Source organism: Stomoxys calcitrans, chromosome 2 (genome assembly GCF_963082655.1).
Source record: "Stomoxys calcitrans chromosome 2, idStoCalc2.1, whole genome shotgun sequence".
NCBI lineage: Eukaryota > Metazoa > Arthropoda > Insecta > Diptera > Muscidae > Stomoxys > Stomoxys calcitrans.
In genome coordinates, this window is record NC_081553.1 from 222,905,340 (window position 1) to 222,927,572 (window position 22,233).

A 22,233-nucleotide genomic window follows, 5' to 3' on the forward strand; every position below is an offset into this window, starting at 1 on the left:
TCCTTATCCTTATCCTTATCCTTATCCTTATCCTTATCCTTATCCTTATCCTTATCCTTATCCTTATCCTTATCCTTATCCTTATCCTTATCCTTATCCTTATCCTTATCCTTATCCTTATCCTTATCCTTATCCTTATCCTTATCCTTATCCTTATCCTTATCCTTATCCTTATCCTTATCCTTATCCTTATCCTTATCCTTATCCTTATCCTTATCCTTATCCTTATCCTTATCCTTATCCTTATCCTTATCCTTATCCTTATCCTTATCCTTATCCTTATCCTTATCCTTATCCTTATCCTTATCCTTATCCTTATCCTTATCCTTATCCTTATCCTTATCCTTATCCTTATCCTTATCCTTATCCTTATCCTTATCCTTATCCTTATCCTTATCCTTATCCTTATCCTTATCCTTATCCTTATCCTTATCCTTATCCTTATCCTTATCCTTATCCTTATCCTTATCCTTATCCTTATCCTTATCCTTATCCTTATCCTTATCCTTATCCTTATCCTTATCCTTATCCTTATCCTTATCCTTATCCTTATCCTTATCCTTATCCTTATCCTTATCCTTATCCTTATCCTTATCCTTATCCTTATCCTTATCCTTATCCTTATCCTTATCCTTATCCTTATCCTTATCCTTATCCTTATCCTTATCCTTATCCTTATCCTTATCCTTATCCTTATCCTTATCCTTATCCTTATCCTTATCCTTATCCTTATCCTTATCCTTATCCTTATCCTTATCCTTATCCTTATCCTTATCCTTATCCTTATCCTTATCCTTATCCTTATCCTTATCCTTATCCTTATCCTTATCCTTATCCTTATCCTTATCCTTATCCTTATCCTTATCCTTATCCTTATCCTTATCCTTATCCTTATCCTTATCCTTATCCTTATCCTTATCCTTATCCTTATCCTTATCCTTATCCTTATCCTTATCCTTATCCTTATCCTTATCCTTATCCTTATCCTTATCCTTATCCTTATCCTTATCCTTATCCTTATCCTTATCCTTATCCTTATCCTTATCCTTATCCTTATCCTTATCCTTATCCTTATCCTTATCCTTATCCTTATCCTTATCCTTATCCTTATCCTTATCCTTATCCTTATCCTTATCCTTATCCTTATCCTTATCCTTATCCTTATCCTTATCCTTATCCTTATCCTTATCCTTATCCTTATCCTTATCCTTATCCTTATCCTTATCCTTATCCTTATCCTTATCCTTATCCTTATCCTTATCCTTATCCTTATCCTTATCCTTATCCTTATCCTTATCCTTATCCTTATCCTTATCCTTATCCTTATCCTTATCCTTATCCTTATCCTTATCCTTATCCTTATCCTTATCCTTATCCTTATCCTTATCCTTATCCTTATCCTTATCCTTATCCTTATCCTTATCCTTATCCTTATCCTTATCCTTATCCTTATCCTTATCCTTATCCTTATCCTTATCCTTATCCTTATCCTTATCCTTATCCTTATCCTTATGCTTATGCTTATCCTTATCCTTATCCTTATCCTTATCCTTATCTTTATCCTTATCCTTATCCTTATCCTTATCCTTATCCTTATCCTTATCCTTATCCTCACCATTATTGTAATCATTGTACTCAACCCTTTCCTTATACTAGTTCTTATCCTTTTCCTTATTCTTATCCTTATCCTCATTTTTATCCTTTTTCCTAATCTTATTCATATTCTTATCCTTGCCCTTTTCCAAATCCTATTATAATTCTAGTCTTATCCCATTTACATCCTATTCTTATCCTACCTTCATCGAATCGACATGATGAAGACTTATAAAGACCAGTCTTTACGAGGTCGAATGGCCTTTAATAGCGAGGTCGAATCGGCTTTAATAATTTGGTTTTTTTTAAACTATTATTTCGTCCTTCTTTTAGAAAATACACAACAGTTCCACTTTATATGAACAAGTGGTCAAGACGATAGAACTCTGTGTGCAAACAGAATAAACGCTGGTATACCATCGTCAGCCCCGTAACCATTTATAGTGGAAAAATACATCTCTCTGCCTTAGCAACTGCCATATTTCATGGTTTAAACACCTCCCCTCATCTTCAAGAAAGGAAAACAGTAATTATTTAAATATTCCCGAAACGTTTGCATCATAAACAATTTCCTGCTGACTTTTTTCCTAAAAATATTAACCGCTAAGCCACAGCAGCCTCTCAGGACCTTGTAGACTTTTATTTTGATGCCCATATTTTTTCAAGCTCCCATCGTAAAGTAACGGAGTATGTGGTCAGTTTGTTGGTTATTTTTTTAAACTATTTTTTATTCCTTTTCTAGAAAGGACACAACAGTAACATTTTATATGGACAAGTGGCCAAAACGACTGAAGCTCTGCGCCCTGCCCTATTCGGCCAGGCAAAGATGATTTGTGGCTTATTTATGTAAATTGTGGTCATGGGCTGTAATAAAACACAAAATATGTCGCCTCGAATGCCGGTAACAGGTGTTGTAACCCAGGCAATTAGTTTGCTGGCTTAAAAAACAAAAAACAACATGTAAGACATGTTTTTGGAACATCAAGTCAAATTTTTGTGCAATGCCAAACTAGCAAAAGAATTAAGGGTTCTGGCTGGCGGAACTTATTGAAAGTCATTATTATTATATAAAATAAATACTGGCATTAGGGAAAAGGCAATTGATTGGCCTCCCTTGCTTTCTCAATACAACCATCTTCTGAAGGGAGGAAAGGCGGGGAAACACTTTCATTTAGTTTCAATTTTAGGTGTCAACTGATTTAACAGGGCAATTTGGATTGTATGCTTTTTAATAAACCGAGAATTTAAGGAGGACCCATTAATGCTGATTGCCACAATGCTAAAGGTTGCTATTGCATTATACCTCGCTTGAGTAACGTAACACAGTGGGAACAATTAGCCCAAATTAATGTAGCAAAATTCAAAGATTGAAAAGGCAAAAAATGATTTTAGGATAAGGTTAGGGAAGAGATAAGGATCGAATGAAGATAGGTTAGGGGTAGAATAAGGATAGGATAGGATAAGGATAGGATAAGGATAGGATAAGGATAGGATAAGGATAGGATAAGGATAGGATAAGGATAGGATAAGGATAGGATAAGGATAAGGATAAGGATAAGGATAAGGATAAGGATAAGGATAAGGATAAGGATAAGGATAAGGATAAGGATAAGGATAAGGATAAGGATAAGGATAAGGATAAGGATAAGGATAAGGATAAGGATAAGGATAAGGATAAGGATAAGGATAAGGATAAGGATAAGGATAAGGATAAGGATAAGGATAAGGATAGGATAAGGATAGGATAGGATAAGGATAGGATAAGGATAGGATAAGGATAGGATAAGGAAAGGATAAGGATAGGATAAGGATAGGATAAGGATAAGGATAGGATAAGGATAGGATAAGGATAAGATAAGGATAGGATAAGGATAGGATAAGGATAGGATAAGGATAAGGATAAGGATAAGGATAAGGATAAGGATAAGGATAAGGATAAGGATAAGGATAAGGATAAGGATAAGGATAAGGATAAGGATAAGGATAAGGATAAGGATAAGGATAAGGATAAGGATAAGGATAAGGATAAGGATAAGGATAAGGATAAGGATAAGGATAAGGATAAGGATAAGGATAAGGATAAGGATACGGATACGGATACGGATAAGGATACGGATAAGGATACGGATAAGGATAAGGATAAGGATAAGGATAAGGATAAGGATAAGGATAAGGATAAGGATAAGGATAAGGATAAGGATAAGGATAAGGATAAGGATAAGGATAAGGATAAGGATAAGGATAAGGATAAGGATAAGGATAAGGATAAGGATAAGGATAAGGATAAGGATAAGGATAAGGTTAAGGATAAGGATAGGATAAGGATAGGATAAGGATAGGATAAGGATAGGTTAAGGATAGGATAATGATAGGATAAGGATAGGATAAGGATAGGATAAGGATAGGATAAGGATAGGATAAGGATAGGATAAGGATAGGATAAGGATAGGGGTAGGATAAGGATAAGATAAGGATAGGATAAGGATAGGATAAGCATAGGATAAGGATAGGATAAGGATAGGATAAGTATAGGATAAGGATAGGATAAGGATAGGATAAGGATAGGATAAGGATAGGATAAGGATAGGATAAGGATAGGATAAGGATAGGATAAGGATAGGATAAGGATAGGATAAGGATAGGATAAGGATAGGATAAGGATAGGATAAGGATAGGATAAGGATAGGATAAGGATAGGATAAGGATAGGATAAGGATAGGATAAGGATAGGATAAGGATAGGATAAGGATAGGATAAGGATAGGATAAGGATAGGATAAGGATAGGATAAGGATAGGATAAGGATAGGATAAGGATAGGATAAGGATAGGATAAGGATAGGATAAGGATAGGATAAGGATAGGATAAGGATAGGATAAGGATAGGATAAGGATAGGATAAGGATAGGATAAGGATAGGATAAGGATAGGATAAGGATAGGATAAGGATAGGATAAGGATAGGATAAGGATAGGATAAGGATAGGATAAGGATAGGATAAGGATAGGATAAGGATAGGATAAGGATAAGGATAAGGATAGGATAAAGATAGGATAAGGATAGGATAAAGATAGGATAAAGATAGGATAAGGATAGGATAAGGATAGGATAAGGATAGGATAAGGATAGGATAAGGATAGGATAAGGATAGGATAAATATAGGATAAGGATAGGATAAGGATAGGATAGGATAGGATAAGGATAGGATAAGGATAGGATAAGGATAGGATAAGGATAAGGATAAGGATAAGGATAAGGATAAGGATAAGGATAAGGATAGGGGTAGGATAAGGATAGGATAAGGATAAGGATAAGATAAGGATAGGATAAGCATAGGATAAGGATAGGATAAGTATAGGATAAGGATAGGATAAGCATAGGATAAGGATAGGATAAGTATAGGATAAGGATAGGATAAGGATAGGATAAGGATAGGATAAGGATAGGATAAGGATAGGATAAGGATAGGATAAGGATAGGATAAGGATAGGATAAGGATAGGATAAGGATAGGATAAGGATAGGATAAGGATAGGATAAGGATAGGATAAGGATAGGATAAGGATAGGATAAGGATAGGATAAGGATAGGATAAGGATAGGATAAGGATAGGATAAGGATAGGATAAGGATAGGATAAGGATAGGATAAGGATAGGATAAGGATAGGATAAGGATAGGATAAGGATAGGATAAGGATAGGATAAGGATAGGATAAGGATAGGATAAGGATAGGATAAGGATAGGATAAGGATAGGATAAGGATAGGATAAGGATAGGATAAGGATAGGATAAGGATAGGATAAGGATAGGATAAGGATAGGATAAGGATAGGATAAGGATAGGATAAGGATAGGATAAGGATAGGATAAGGATAGGATAAGGATAGGATAAGGATAGGATAAGGATAGGATAAGGATAGGATAAGGATAGGATAAGGATAGGATAAGGATAGGATAAGGATAGGATAAGGATAGGATAAGGATAAGATAAGGATAGGATAAGGATAGGATAAAGATAGGATAAGGATAGGATAAAGATAGGATAAAGATAGGATAAGGATAGGATAAGGATAGGATAAATATAGGATAAGGATAGGATAAGGATAGGATAGGATAGGATAAGGATAAGGATAAGGATAGGATAAGGATAAGGATAAGGATAAGGATAAGGATAAGGATAAGGATAAGGATAAGGATAAGGATAAGGATAAGGATAAGGATAAGGATAAGGATAAGGATAAGGATAAGGATAAGGATAAGGATAAGGATAAGGATAAGGATAAGGATAAGGATAAGGATAAGGATAAGGATAAGGATAAGGATAAGGATAAGGATAAGGATAAGGATAAGGATAAGGATAAGGATAAGGATAAGGATAAGGATAAGGATAAGGATAAGGATAAGGATAAGGATAAGGATAAGGATAAGGATAGGGATAAGGATAGGGATAGGGATAAGGATAAGTATAAGGATAAGGTTAAGGATAAATATAAGGATGAGGAAAAGGATGAGGATAAGTATACGGATAAGGATAAGGATGATAAGGATAAGGATATGGATAGGATAAGGATAGGACAAAGAAAGATAATGATAGAATAAATATAGGATAAGGATAGGACAAGGAAAATATAATGATAGAATAAAGATAGGATAAGGATAAGAAGTGGAGACGAGAGACGATTGTGATTAAAGTAGAAGATAAGTGATATAAGAGCAAAATGTTTACCAGAGTATGGAGAGTGCGTATATCTGGGGAGTCCTCGGCAAGCCAGAGTTGTTCACGCTCAACTGCATTTCGGTAGATGCAGACGCCTCAACTCCTATAGATTGTGACCTGCGACCTAACAACACATGTTATCTGTTTAACTGCCCAGCCAAACCTACGTGACTCAGACCAGCTCTCTCTTGACGCGTCAAGAACAACAACTTAATCCAATGAGTCCTTCATCGGTAAAGACTACCGCCTCCTTGTACAATACACTGCTTCAACAACAACAACAAGAGGGACCTTTATACGATATGAGCATGGTAGTTTCTTCTATAGAGAGAGTGCATCTAGGCGCATGAGGACGTATGGTGCAAATACAACATTTGGATCCAACTTGAATATGTGGGAGAGCGTTGCGGAGTTGGTTTAGACATCTTCACATAGAAAAGTTGAGTTTTGGGCGATACAGACGGAATGTGGATTATGGTGGAAGGCAATAATCAGACAATTTTCCATCTTATGATAAAAACACATCGCGTTCACTTAGTCTCGGGGACGAATAAAGTTTGAGAGTATACTCTAGGGGTTTTAGCAATGCTACTGTGTTTTCGGACATCCAGGTCCTGATATTCGCGGGAAAAAGAGGGCGATTGTCGCTGGTAAGGGAAACTGAGTGTTGCTCTCAGGAATGGTTACTTGTGGTCACAGCATTCGCGAGCTCCACAAGGTGTCACTTTAATGACATAGTATTTAAAAGCAGAGTAAGTTGGCATAATTTCATTCTTCTCAAAGCATTCGTGAGTCACAGCGAGATGAGGATCAGTTTTGGTCCGACGGTAGTTACGGCATGGTTAGACTAAGTTATCCGTCAAAATTTTCATGATAACAAATCGAATGATCTTTGGTCTTGCGGTTTCACGTCAAGATATTCTCGGGAACGGAAAGGCTATCAATTTGGACCCACAACTAGGTACCAATTCGCACCCCAGTATTTGGACTTTTCCGTCAGCTTGGTAAGAGACGAATGTTATTTTTTGTTGTAGCCATCTGTCTATATGTGCAGGTGGGGATCCTCATCTAGCTCATATAGGTGAGCAAGCTCGTTACGGTCCAAAGGACCGATCGCCGCGGGAACATCATGGCCATTGGTTATTTAAAAGCGCCAACAACTCGCCTTGTCATATCGAGCATCATAGGCACTCAGTATTTTTGAAAGAGCCGGGGCCATCCGACCTCTCTCTGAGACTCTCCGCTCTATGCCGCTGATTGCCCGCGACTGCAATTGTAGCTACTTCGTATGGAGGATTCCACTATCCGCAACCTGTGGACGCGCCCGGAAGCTCGCAGCTAAGCTTCTGGTGATGACAATGGACACCACACAGATCGGAGCTCATAGTTAGAGCCTGTATGGTGCTCAAGTTATCCCGTGCTGGGGTAAGTGACGAATGATCCTGAAGAAAGCTTCTGGCTGACAATTGGTAGGCTCCTTTTTGACAGCAACATAGTGGCTGGCAGTTGAAGGGAAGGTTTAAGCTTGAATTTGGAGTTCTATTATCCATCATGTATCGTAACTACACCCACTGCAATCGGTGTCATGTTTTAGGATCATTCGTCTCTTACCTAAAACGTGAAACCGATTGCAGTGGGTGCCGTCACGATACATGATGGAGAATAGAACTCCAAATTCAACTTGAACCTTCCCCTCAATTGCCAGCCACTATGTTGCTGTCAACAAGAAGCTAACCAATGGCCAGCCAGAAGCTTTCTTACTCCTGTGGTTCAAGATTTATCCTCCGTGGCGGACAACGTGTAGCGTTGCGGCAATAGCCTGGATTAAACAACATTAAAAAAAAATTTCCAGAGGTGGATTTTCTTTCACTAATGCTGGTGATTTGTGTGCGGCCGAATAAAACGTCACTCAAAGAAATATCGCTGAGTGATACGTGGTTCGAATTAAACTTCAAAAAATGTTCCTCATCACGTAGCTAGAAAATTGAATCTCATTGATATCAGATAATTCTCCCCACTATGTTTTGAATGGGATGACAGTGGACAAATACCTCCTTCTTGCTGCTTTGAAAAGTGTTGAAATTTCCTACTGTATCTCATGATTTTTAGCTTGGCCTTTCTTGATCACCCACTGAAATTCAGACCAACATCATGATGTAAATGGTAAGAGAAAATGGTGAACCAAGCATGTGGTATGTGCTTGGTCAACACTGGGATAAATACCACAATCACCACGGCGTATGTATGTTTGTGTTTAAATATATGTGCCTTGTCTATGTGAGCCTAGCATGTTTCAGTCAGTCCGTATATGTTTGAATATCCGTGACATTCTTTAAACATGGCACGACAGGTGTTCATGATTTATGATATTTACATATGACGTGTCGTACGGACACTGTTGAACACCTCGTACTCATCAAATAGCAAACGCTAGGCCTAGAGACATCTCCCCTATGTCTCCCTCTCTCTCTCTCTCCCCACACCATTAAGCAAGGAGCATGCAAAAGAATTTCCATTTGAAGCTATCCTTTCCGTTTGTGGATTTTGCCAACTTAAAGTCTCGCCATGATTACAAGAAGTGTTGAGGGTATCCGTGTGGCGTTGATGTATACACGATTTGTCACTTGCTTGTCAACGTTTACGGTATCCAACAGTATCGGTATGGCATGTGACTTAATCAACCTTTAATCGAGCACTTGTTGTGGACTTAATGTTGAACTAAATGGGTGCGAATGAAAATTACATACCTTAAAATGCAAATGGAAATGCTTTGTGTCGATTAGTAGAAACAAGAATCCACTTTGCTTGCTGATGGTAGTTAAGGAAGAGTATAATAAGCAAGGCAAAGTTATTGGAACAAAAATTTTTTATTTTTGATTGATTTTAATAAAAACTTTTTTGAAGGAATCACAAATTATCCTTGATTTCTCATTTAGACTGGTATTAAAGGAGTTACAAGCATTTTAAGTTTGGAACCAAAAATTTGAATTTTTAATAGTTTTCTAAAACATCTTTGAGTTTTAAACTCATTTTGATTGAAATCCTAACCTTTAGGCAGGTTTATGATTTTTTTTCAATATCTCAATTTAGGAGCTACTTGCATTTTAAGTTATCAAGAACAATTTTTTCGAAATTTTTATTAAGTTTGTTGGTGAAATTTTAGCTTTTCGGTTAGGACACAAGTTATCTTTGATTTCTCGATTAGACTCGCACTAAAGGAGGTACAAGCATTTTAAGTTTGGAACAAAAATTTTCATTTTTAATGGATTTTGAGCGAAAAATGTTCCTTCTTAACTACTTTTGAAAGAAATTTTTACTTTTTAGAGAAGTACGACATTTGCCTTTTCTCGATTAGTGGTTTATTGAAGGAGGTATAAGCAGTTTAAGTTTGGAGTAAAAATTTTAAATTTCTAATGGGCTAGATTGAGGATGGGAGCACCTCATACCATTGCGGTATAATTGAGGCGACGATAGAAAACTTGGAAGAAACGGATGAGGATTCCAATCGGGTACCTGAGACGATACATGAGTAGAGGATGGGTGATGGGTAAATAGCCAAAAGGCATTTACCCGGTAAATTGAGTTAATAACCGGGTATTTACCCGGTAAATGGGGTAAATAACCGGGTATTTACCCATTTATACCCAAAAGCTGGGTGTTTATAATTTTGCAGAAATCTTGGGTATAAAAACATTTTTCAAAAAATTTTAGATGATTTCGTAATTATTGTATGTTAACCTGACCATCTGATCTCATAAAATAGGATTTTAGTTATATATAGCCGCTAAATGGACCGATCTCCAGAGTTAAAGATTTGAGGCAATAAATTGGTAATTTTTCATCCGATTTTGATGAAATTTGGCACAGTGAGTTCTGCTATACCCTATTCATTTCTGTGAAGTGCTGTTCAGATCGGACTATATTTGCATATAGCTGCCCTATAGACCGACCACCCGATCTCCCGATGTAGGGTATTGAACCCATAAAAGATCCATTTATTAGCCGAGTTCGATTAAATAAGGCACAGATGAAAATAAATAACGCACGGATGAAAAATACTCCTTTAATGCGCTCAATACCCTATATCGGGAGATCGGTCTATATGGCAGCTATATCAAAATATGATCCGATTTGGACGATATTCAGCAAAAACGCTTAGAGGGGTACCGAAACTCGCTGTGCCAATTTTCATTCAAATAGGATGAAAATTGCTCCTTTTATAGGGTCATTACACAATATCGGGAGATCGGTATATATGGCAGCTATATCTAAAAATGTTCCGATCTGTACCACATGTGGCAGTAATGGGTAGATGTCTACCAGAACACACTTTGCCAAATTTCACCGAATTCGGGTAATAAATGGATCTTTTATGGCTTCAATACCCTATATCGGGAGATGGGTAGTCGGTCTAAGGGCAGCTATATCCAAATATAGTCCAATCTGAACCGCACATCACAGAAATGAATAGGGGTCTACCAGAACTCACTTTGCCAATAGGAGCTATATCCAAATATGTTCCGATCTGTACCACATGTGACAGTAATGGGTAGGGGTCTAACAGAACACTATGTGCCAAATTTAATCGAATTCTGGTAATAAATGCATCCTTTATAGCCTCAATACCCTACATCGGTAGATGCGTAGTCGGTCTAAGGGCAGTTATATCCAAATATAGTCCAATCTGAACCGCACTTAACAGAAATGAATAGGATCGGATGAAAAATTACCAATTTATTGCTTTAAGGACTAAGTCTGGAGATCGGTCTATATAGCAGCTATATCTGACTAAAATCCGACTTTGAGATCGGAAGGTCACGTTTATATCCAAAGAATACGAAATCATCGAAAATTTGGTATTTGCCCAATAAATACCCAAGCGTTGGGTATTTACCCGGTACAAACCCATCTCTACATATGTGGTCGAGTGCGAGATAATGTTGCTAGAATCATAGTCTTGGACTGATGGAACCTTAGTCCCCATCATATTACACGGTTGGATCAAAGCTGGAGGAAACAGTGGGCCTGGGGGTCTACATTGAGCACCCAGGGACTGAGATCTGTTTTAGACTGCCTGAGCATAATACGGTCCTGCAGACGGAGATCCGGACAATCACTGAATGCTTGACATTGTGTGGTGTTAACGCGAGGACTTCGGTTCTGAACATTTTTACGGACATTAAAATGGCCATAAGGGCAATAACAACCAGGACGGTAAGGTCACGAAGAGCCTTGCAGTGTAAGAAGGAGATTATCTGAGGATGGCACCGTCCACACCATTTGGGTGCCGTGCCATAACGGAATAAGGGGGAATGGCCAAGAAGACCAGAGAACTGCCGTCAATAAACTTGGTTAAGCCGGAGACTTTCGGGTCGATGTAGTGCGAGTAAATGGTGTGATCGACGAACACTGTGGGATGGCGAAAATCCTATGGGTTGATCCGAATCGTGAGAGTACGAGGCTAATACTGAAAGGAACTAAGAAGGGGGCCAGTATAGCTTTTGGTATCATAATGGGACACATAGGACTACGAGCTCGCGTATGCAAAATCGGTGCGGCAAATGATGGCATGTGGGGAAGATGATGAGACGTTGGACCATTTCCTTGTAATTGTCCGGCTTTCGCGGCTAAAAGACACCGGTACTTAGGTGGGGACACAATACCAGGCATAAATCAACTTAGGGAAAAGAAATGCAAATCAATAAGGATCCTAACTTAAAATTTTACCATTTTTGTTTCTTTCTCTTTCGAAACGAGCTCAATGATCGAAGATTGCAAATGGAAAAGGAAAGCCAGAGATAGCAAACACACACCAACCACCATGGGACGCGTTTCGCCTTTGGTTAGAAGACTTTTCAACCATATTAGGTGTGATGGCTTCAAGGGCCGTGCGTTGGTATGTTGTATTTGTATCGTATTAATTGCGAAAACGCATCTATGATACAATTACCACATTAACCACGCTCGACAACCATGTCTATTAGCTGTACTTTTTTCCAATGCATGTGTTTTTGTGTAATGACAGACTTTTTTCTGTGGCAATTACACTACTTCCGTGGTACACATGATTCTGTGCATCTGTTGGAAGTTGTATTGATGGCTTCGAATGCTAGACAACGTTTTTTTATTTTAGAGGTAAATTTTTAATTTTTAGAGCGCATGACAAGCCGATTACTGGTTTAGATGTACGTCCATAGTGGTATGGGGCGGATAAATATGCGCACCCTCTTTTCGACCAAACCTAATCTAATGGGCTTTGAGCTAGTTTTCATCCACATTTCAATATGTTTCCCACCTTTATCCGCCTTCAGCTCATGATGAGCCACTAGCCAAATACATGTCTCGTTTCAACTTCCCTAATCATGGGCAGATTTTGTTTTCTAAACTTAAAATACTTGTATTTCCTAGAATTTTTAAATAGTATTTTAAACGGGCCCTATTTCTGGATCCAAGTATGTTGAGCCATTTAAGACCCCTTCAGCCAGTTCAACAGTCCATCTGCTATCCAAATCCTTTTTAGGCTATACTGTGTTGCTTTTGACCACATTCAATAAATTTTCCAGCTCGCTTTGCTCTTTTGTCACCATCCTTCATGAGAACTGCATCTGTTTGGCAGCAAAATGACTTTGAGTGCAACAATAAACTTCCAAAAAGCCAATACCTGGTACTTTTGCTGCCAGCTTTGAAAGGGGGAGACCTACGTTGGCTTTGGCTTCTCAAGCAATCATATGCCACATTCAATGAAGGGGGAAAACTTTGGCATTTTCAGGTGTGTGCCATGTACCATTGAAGGTTTGATTTCTCTACCATCCTTCATACACGTTCCCATTTGTGTACCATCGATTTTCTTGGCATTTTGAGCTTAGACTACATTAACTGCAAATTTCTTGACAATGTATGATACAATTATTTTTTTACAAATTTTCTTTTTAGCTTTCAGTTCGTGCAGTTCCTTGTTATTGTATTTTTCTTAAGAGGGATGGTGAAGGTGAGGAAAATTGGCCCCAAACTATAGCAGCCAAGTTGTTGAGAACTTTTTAGACGCCATTCTACCAGCGATAGTTGTCAGTAATGACCTGTAAAGTAAGAAAATTATGAAAAAGAAGGAAATTATTTTTGAATTGACATAAACTTCATTGAGTCAGGGAAAATAGTACTTTTGGCGTTCTAGAAATGGCCAATTAAATACTACCAACTGGCCATAGAATTTTTGGAAATGTAAGAAAGGGTAGCTTGTAAACGGTTCGAAGAGAAAAAATTGAAAATTTCTTACCATAGAATTTAATTTTTTTTATACTTAACTGGCTGAACGGGGCCCGCTCCGCTGCGCCTTATTTTACTGCATATGGAACAAAATTATCCTTTGAATATTTATTTTCGACAATTGAAGTGCTTTAAGCATATCGCTAGACTTACAGTATAAGTCGGTTTTTATTGGACTACGATTTCGCTCGGAGGGTTTAATGTCATTTAAGTTTGGATGCCAGATGTACTCCATTCTTGAAAGACTTTTTTCAGCCCGACATTTTCATGATGTCCGATTTAGGAGTGTTTTCGAGGGTGAGGTGGTCCCCCAGACATTTGGCACTGAAAAAAATATCAGGATAGTGTTCTTCTCTCAAACACCATTTATTTAAACCCCATATTTACATTGGTTTAAAGGAAGTTTATGGGATGAGGCATCCCCCAAACACTTGGCCCCAAAATTCGTGATAAAATTCGTTTTCTAAACGCAGATACCTTTCATTTGAGGCACATATTGGTATGGTCGGTATATTTTTACCCTTTGGGGGTGTTTTGAGGAAGGGGCGGTGCCCCAAATACTTGGTTCCACATATGAACATCAGATTCGTATTCTACTCCCAAATATCTTTATTTGAGTCCCCTATTGCGATGGTCAGTAAATAATTGCTGTTTGTGGGGTGTTTTGAGAAAGGGGTAGACCCCCAGAAAATTGGTCCCGAAAGTGGGTATCAACTTCGTGCTATACTCCCCAATACCTTTCGTTTGAGCCCCACATTGACATGGTCGGTAAATATGCCCGATTTATGGTTGTTTTGGGGAGTGGGGGACCACCCCTCAAATACTTAGCCCGGAAAATATATCAGCATCTCTATTCCCATATATCGATACATCATTTATTTGAACCCCATATTGCCATTGGCTTCGAAATTGGATATCAAATTTGTTTTCTAACCTCAAATACCTTTCATTTAAACCCTTTATTGCAAAAGTTAGCAAATATGTCCGGTTTGGGGTATGGACCCTAAAAACTATCGGTATCGAGCTCAACTGTCTTGAAGACCCAAATTGTCTTGGCGAGCTAATACGTCCTACTTGGGGGATTTTATGGTGTTGGGACGTCCCCTAGACAGATGGTTCCGATTCGTGGTCTACTCCCAAATACCTTTCATTTGAGCCCCATATTTCCATGGTCGGCAAACATGACCGGTATAGGGGTGTTTTGGGGGAAGGAGCAGCCCCTCATTGACTCATCCTTAAAAATATATATCAAATGCATGTTCTACTCTAAAATACCTTCCATTTGAATCCCATATTGCAATGTTCAGAAAATACTTCCTATTTGGGTGGTGCTATGAGGGTGGTATGGCCCCATAGACACTTTTTTCCGAATATTGATATCAGATTCGTGCTTTACTCCAAAAGACCCTTCATTTGAGCCCCATATTGTTATGGTCGTAAATTTGGGAAGAGGCGGCCCCCAAACACTTTGTCCAACATTTGGATACCAGATTCGTATTCTACATTCAAATACCTTCTATTTAAACTCCATATTGGCATAGCCAGTATATAAGTCTTGTTTTGGGGATGGGATGGACAACCATAAACTTGGTCGCCCATTTGGATGTCACATTCATATTCTACTCGCAAATACCTTTCATTTGAGTCCCATATTGACATGGATGGTAAATATGTCCGATTTAGGAGTGTTTTGGGGGTTGGGGTGGTCCCCCAAACACTTAGTTCAAAAATTGGATATCAGATATTTTTTCTAATCTTCATTTAACTCCCATATTGTTGTGATTGGTCTATATGTATGTTTGGTAGGTTTGGGGGTGGGACATCCCCCCTAGATACCCCACCCGAAATTTGAATATCAATCTTTTGTTTTTAGTTTACTATAATAAATTACAAAAGATTTCGCTTCGCCGAGATCTGGCATTTCTGAAAAATAGGGTGAGGGCGAGGAAATTCGGTCCTCTTTATTTCCTATTCCTATTAACCACAACAACACCATCGAAGTTCCTTTTGCAGCTTAACTGCTTCAATTCTAATTGATTTAAAACACTTTCACATACACGTCTACAATTCACTAGAAAGCCTTGATTATTTATGACTTGCTATGCAATCTGACCCCTTTTTCGATTGAATAAATCTCCCCAAAGGATATGCCACAATGTTCCCCAGAGTGTCATAATTAAAATTTCAAAAGGAGAATTTAAACTAGACTAAATCTCTTCTGTTGTTGCTGCCTCAACTGCTTTGCCCCATGAATATGGTCAATGATAAATGTTGCCGTTGATGGTTGTCTAAGGAGACAATTAATCAAAAGCTATCACTGGCAATGATTTCACACACATACACAACTACACTCACAACAGAACTTAACTGGGCAATGGTTTGAAAAAATAGGGATAAGCAGAACAAAAAGTGAAAACCCATCAAGTGTGGTTGTTGTTGTTGTAGCTTTCGGTTGGTTGTCGGATGAAAAAGTCATCTGCATATGTGACTGGTCTGAAATGTCTGGCAAAAAGGACAACCACAACATTAATACAATAACAACAGCAGAAGAGACCACTTGGAAATCTCAGCCAACACATTGTACATACACATACTCACAAGCAAACTCACACATCTATATGCGACTAGCTAACAGCAATATCTGCAGCAGTAGTATTCATAAACATCAAAATTCATATGTCAACACCATGCAAAGGACATTACTCCTCCTTTTTTTTTTGTTGATGTGTTCTTCTCAACCATTACTCACTAACAGACAAACCACCCCATGTGTGGCACATTCCTAGGATCATTACAAACAATTATGGGTATGTGTGTGTGTGTGTATGAGAGAATCCTCTATTGGATTTTTTGCTGGCTTTGCTAAGAGAATGAGTGCGTTTGAACTCTACAACAAATTTTTATGTATTTTTGCAACAATTTGTTTTTGTCGTTGTCGACCGTCTCGCATGCCTTCATGTGCCAAAGACAAGCAAAATGGTAACCTATGAGCACACGAGCACATACTTAAAACATGGTACACCGCCATTAGGGGAACCGCAGGATGGGCCATGCACTGTGGTTGCGACGGCCACAAATCGTAGAATTAAAATTAAATAAAAAAATTTTCAACTTTTTTAATTCATGTAAAAATTGAGTAAAATAAAACATTTCATTAAAATTTGATAGCCCTTGGAGAAATCTTTAAAATTTTGTTTAAAAGAATTTTTGATTTTGATAGGGAAATTGGTCAAATTTTGGCACTTGAAAGAAAGTCTTGTCAAAATTTTTAATATAAAGAAAATTTTGCGAAATTTTTCTACAACCTCGAATTTGCAATTTGTTCCATTTTTTTGAATTGAAATTCTTTTCCATTCCATTTCATTTCAGGAAATGATTTTATTTTATTATTTATATTTGCTATTATTTTATTTTGTTTAATTTCATTTCATTTCATTTCATTCCTTCTCATTCCATTTCATTTCGTTTCATTTCATTTCATATTATTTCATTTCATTCCATATCATTTCATTTCATTCTATATCATTTCATTTCGTTTCATTTCATGTCATTCCATTCCGTTTAGTTTCATTTTATTCCATTCCATTTCGTTTCATTTCATTTAATTTCATTTAATTCCACTTTATTCCATTTCATTTCATTTAAGTTCATTTCATTTAAGTTCATTTCATTTCATTTCATTTCATTTCATTTCATTTCATTTCATTTCATTTCATTTCATTTCATTTCATTTCATTTCATTTCAATTCATTTCATTTCATTTCATTTTATTTCATTTCATTTCATTTCATTTCATTTCATTTCATTTCATTTCATTTCATTTCATTTCATTTCATTTCATTTCATTTCAATTCATTTCATTTCATTTCATTTCATTTCATTTCATTTCATTTCATTTCATTTCATTTCATTTCATTTCATTTCATTTCATTTCATTTCATTTCATTTCATTTCATTTCAATTCAATTCAATTCAATTCAATTCAATTCAATTCAATTCATTCCATTCCATTCCATTCCATTCCACTCCATTCCATTCCATTCCATTCCATTCCATTCCATTCCATTCCATTCCCTTCCCTTCCATTCCATTCAATTCCATTCCATTCCATTCCCTTCCCTTCCATTCCATTCGATTCCATTCCATTTCATTTCAATCCATTTCATTTCATTCAATTTCATTTCATTTCATTCCATTTCATTTCATTTTATTCCATTCCATTTCATTTCATTTTATTCCATTTCATTCCATCTCATTCCATTTTATTTCTTTTCGTTTCATTTCATTCCATATCATTTCATTTCATTCCATTTTATTTCGTTTCATTTCGTTTCAATTCGTTTCATTTCATTCCATTTCGTTTAATTTCATTTCATTTTATTCCATATCATTTCATTTCATATCTTTCCACTTCATTTCATTTCATTCAATTTCATTCCATTCCGTTTCATTCCATTCCATTTCATTCCATTCCATTTCATTTCATTTCATTCAATTTCATTCAATTTCATTCAATTTCATTCCATTCCATTTCATTTCATTCCATTTCATTATTTTATTTTATATTTATTTTTATTTTTATTTTTATTTTTATTTTATTTTATTTTAAATTATTTTATTTTATATTATTTTATTTTATTTTATTTAATTTTATTTTATTTTATTTTATTTTATTTTATTTTATTTTATTTTATTTTATTTTATTTTATTTTATTTTATTTTATTTTATTTTATTTTATTTATTTTTTATTTTATTTCATTTTGTTTTATTCTATTTATTTTATTTTTTTTTTACTTTATTCAATATTTTTTGTTTAAAAGAAATCCAAACCAATGTCTATGGAAAATATATGTTTGCGATGCAAAATGTTCCGTTGTGTGCGTGCTTGTATGTTTGTGACTGAACGTTTTTCCTATAAAAAGGCCATAAATAGTAAACCGTTATTATGGGTCTATCGGTTGCGGTCGTACACAGTATCTTCTTCCCACACCCCATCATCTAGTAGTTGACTTTTGCTTTTTGTTGTTTTCTTCCCCCACCCCCTACAGCACCTTTCACAGGGTATAAGGCATTGCCTTAACTTACATATGTATGTATGTATGTATGTACGTATGAGTGGGTCCATCATCTTCTTTGAGAATGAGAGTATTTTTTGGTATTTATGTATGTATGCTTGTTTCTATGCCTGTAAGTACATCTTCGTACCTATTTTGTTTTGCGGTAAATTGGAAAGTGCTGATACTGACTGAAGTGGCTTAGCAGCAAACACAAGAACAACAACAACAACAAAACAATACCACCAACAGCAGCCAACATTAACTACTGAAGAAATGAGAGATCATATGGGGTTATGTGGGATTTTAAGAGCTTTGTTTGTTGTGTGATTTCTTTATTTGTTGACTGGCATTGTATGGTTCAATGGATGGCGGGAGGCTGTCATTTTTTTATCCACCGATATGTTTAAAACACAACAGGTAAATTGAATTGGATGTATGTATGAAAGTAGGAGATGTTTGTGGAGTTCCAGTTTTGGATTAGAAAAAAATGTTTCGGTGATCAAGAGTATTTGGAGAAAATCTTTTACCACCATGTATTCTACTAAAAAATTTACACAATGAACTTGAAAAGAAAACTTCTGCCAATTCAGCCAACAATTTATGCTTCTTGGGACCGTCGAAGACTAATCAGGATATCGCATGCGATGTCCCATATATTGATAGGGGAAAGAGGAAGAGTCCCCTAGGATTGATAGGGGAAAGAGGGAGTAGTGTTTATTGACATTAATTTTGAATTTCTGGATGTCGTAAGTAGCGGTAAAGATATCTGCCGGAAGTCGTTTCCACATTCGAACCGTCCTTGCGAAAGAAGAATTCTCTCGGTAGTGTATGGTCCGATCAGCTGGCCATTCGATTACAAACCAGTGTGCGCTTATAGAAAACCTTGTATTTCTGACCCAACAACCTCAAGTCAGGAATCAGAAGACTGATTTTAGAAAAACACACGCCGTGAAAGAATCGATAGAACAGCGCCACACAAACCACAGATCGACGATGTTCAAGGAAATAAAATAAAATATCATACAAAAAAAAAAAATTATAAAAAATAATAAAGTAAAATAAAATAAAACAAGTAAAAGCGTGCTAAGCTCAGGCAGGCCGAGTCTTGGGAACCCACCACCATGGATTCTGCTAAAAATTTATACAAAATAAATTTACTTGAAGGGCATTATTGTATTCTACATACCAAACTTCTCTCAAATCAGCAAACATTAAAGCCCTAGGAACCGAACAAGGTTGGTCGAGAGACCGGTTTTCATGGGAGCTATATCAGGTTTTTAACCGATTTGCACCGTACTTGGCACAGTTGTTGGAAGTCATAACGGAACACTATGTGCAACATTTGAACCAAATCGGACAAAAATTGAGGCTTGTAAGGGCTCAAGAAGTTAAATCGGGAGATCTGTATATATAGGAGCCATATAGACCGATTTGAACCATAATCGGCGCATTTGTTGGAAGTCATAACGGAACACTGTGTGCAAAAATTCAACCAAATCGAATGAAGCAAATCGAATGAAGCGAATTGAAGCTTCCAGGGGCTCAAGTAGTCAAATCGGGGAGATCGGTTTATATGGGAGCGATATCAGGTTATAAATCGATTTGAACCGTACTTACAACAGTTGTTGGAAGTATAATAAACTAAAGAGCAATAAAAGAATTTCAACATTAATCAAAATAGAATAAAATTTAAACAAAAAAAAAAATATATAAAATAAAAAAAGACTAATCGGATACAAACCATTATGGATATATGTATATCTTCCATATTCAAATATAGTCCAATCAGGATAATATAGCCGATTGGCATGAAATTCATACAAAAAGTACGCAATTGTATGTCATTTATGGTTAAAACTGATGTGTAGTCTGTGCCAAAATTATAGTAGCGGTGCAGTGTACGGTTCAACTCAGACATTCTCCCTAATTCTAATAAGCCATGTCCGTCCTTCCGCATAGCCTTTATATGCGGTTTCACCATGCCATATAAATGTGCTAGGACCTAAAATTCTCAACTGCATTTCTTACAAAATACTACATCCAATTTCGAACGTAATGTCGGCAGGGGTTAAATGGGGATTGTTAACCGATGGCCATAATATGTCAGAGTTTGCTTTTTGGCAACAAACGGAACAAAATTAGAGAATATGGAATTTTACATTTACAAAAAGAGAATCTTCTTTGTGGCTTGTGACAGTCTAATGTCCATACATCAAAATTTAGTTCGGTTCAAAATCGAGTAGTTGTCCCACCTTTTCTGACTCTAAGACCCTTAATAGGGAGTTCAGTCTGTATGAAGGCTGTATCCAAATAATAAGCAATGTGGACCATACTCAGCATAAATGTCTGGGGGTCTAGTTCAGCTCACAGCCTCAAATTTTAACAAAATCGGCTTATAAATGCGACATAATAAGCCTAAGAATCTAAATTGGTTCTTTTTTCTTGTTTTGTTTGAAACTTTATTTCTCAAAAGCATGCATTTACCTATTGTTATTGGAAAATCTAAAATAAAATTACTCCTAACATTTAAAGGAAATATTGTCTCATGTTTTTAAATTTCAAATGTAACATCCCTGTTGTTGTGGCTCTTTTGCTCTTCGTAAAAGCCGGAAATATGCTCGTCGTTGTTTGAGCAAGACAAAGCCAAAACTACTTACCGGCACTCAATACAAATATATGCATCTCTTTTTCTCTCAACTGCCAAGAAAAAAGCGTCTTTTGAGCGAATTCGCCCCCATATTTACACATTGTTTATTAGCTCTCGGCTCGTTTCAACAAATTTGAATATGCTACTCTTTCTCTCTCTCTCTCTTTCAATTTCTCTCGCCACCACATGCACAATGTGGTGGGTGAACAAACTCCCACTAACCATGTTGGGTTTTTCTTATGGGATTTGTTTTGGCGAAATGAATGCATGCATGGTGGGCCACGATATTATTTGCAAATTCTCTCCATTTGTTTGTTTGCTTGTTACAAAAGGGAGAGTAATTTACACAGCACTGAGTTAATACTCAGAGAGTAGTATCCCCATCATCTGACAGTGTTTTTTTTTGGCATAATCGCGCTTCTAGAATCACGCGCTGCTGCTCGTTGGTAGGTACGTGCACAAGAAAAGCCAAGGTTTGTAAATTAATTGTGCGGTGCGGTACGTTTTGTAGTTGGCAAATGTTTGGAAGAAAAATCTAAAAGAATTATTAAGTGAAACAGTAAAAACTTAAAGAAAAATATAAAGTGTATATATACCTAAATAATTTGAAGAAGAGCAAAGTAAGTGTCTTAAACTAAATTCGAAAAAAAGTTTATCCTTTGAAGCGATGGAGCATAATCGCAAAATTGTACTCACATGTGTATAGCTAAAGGCCTGTTAGTCTCTGTCCCTCCCTGAAATTGTTATATACAATGTGTTGCATGTGTGCAAAGGAAATAAAATCACAAAAAACAATAATGAAGAAAAAATAAATAACTAAACTCAGTGTTATAATCAAGAAACAAAACATGCTTAGGCGGCGAATTTGATACAAAATATGAAGGAACAACAAACACTAACAACAACAAAGACAACAACGACGACGACGACGACAACACCAACCAACACTATAACTTGA

The 22,233-nt window shown here is 36.6% G+C and overlaps 1 protein-coding gene across 1 annotated transcript in view; it reads left to right on the top strand.

Moving 5' to 3' along the window:
- LOC106090931 (uncharacterized) overlaps nucleotides 1–22,233 on the top strand; it is a 32,134-nt gene extending 9,901 nt beyond the window's left edge. The window contains exons 4-6 of the mRNA XM_059361785.1: nucleotides 2,336–2,439; nucleotides 6,465–6,618; nucleotides 22,132–22,233. Of these exons, the coding sequence (XP_059217768.1) occupies nucleotides 2,336–2,439; nucleotides 6,465–6,618; nucleotides 22,132–22,233 (360 nt within the window). The remainder of the gene's footprint in view (nucleotides 1–2,335; nucleotides 2,440–6,464; nucleotides 6,619–22,131) is intronic.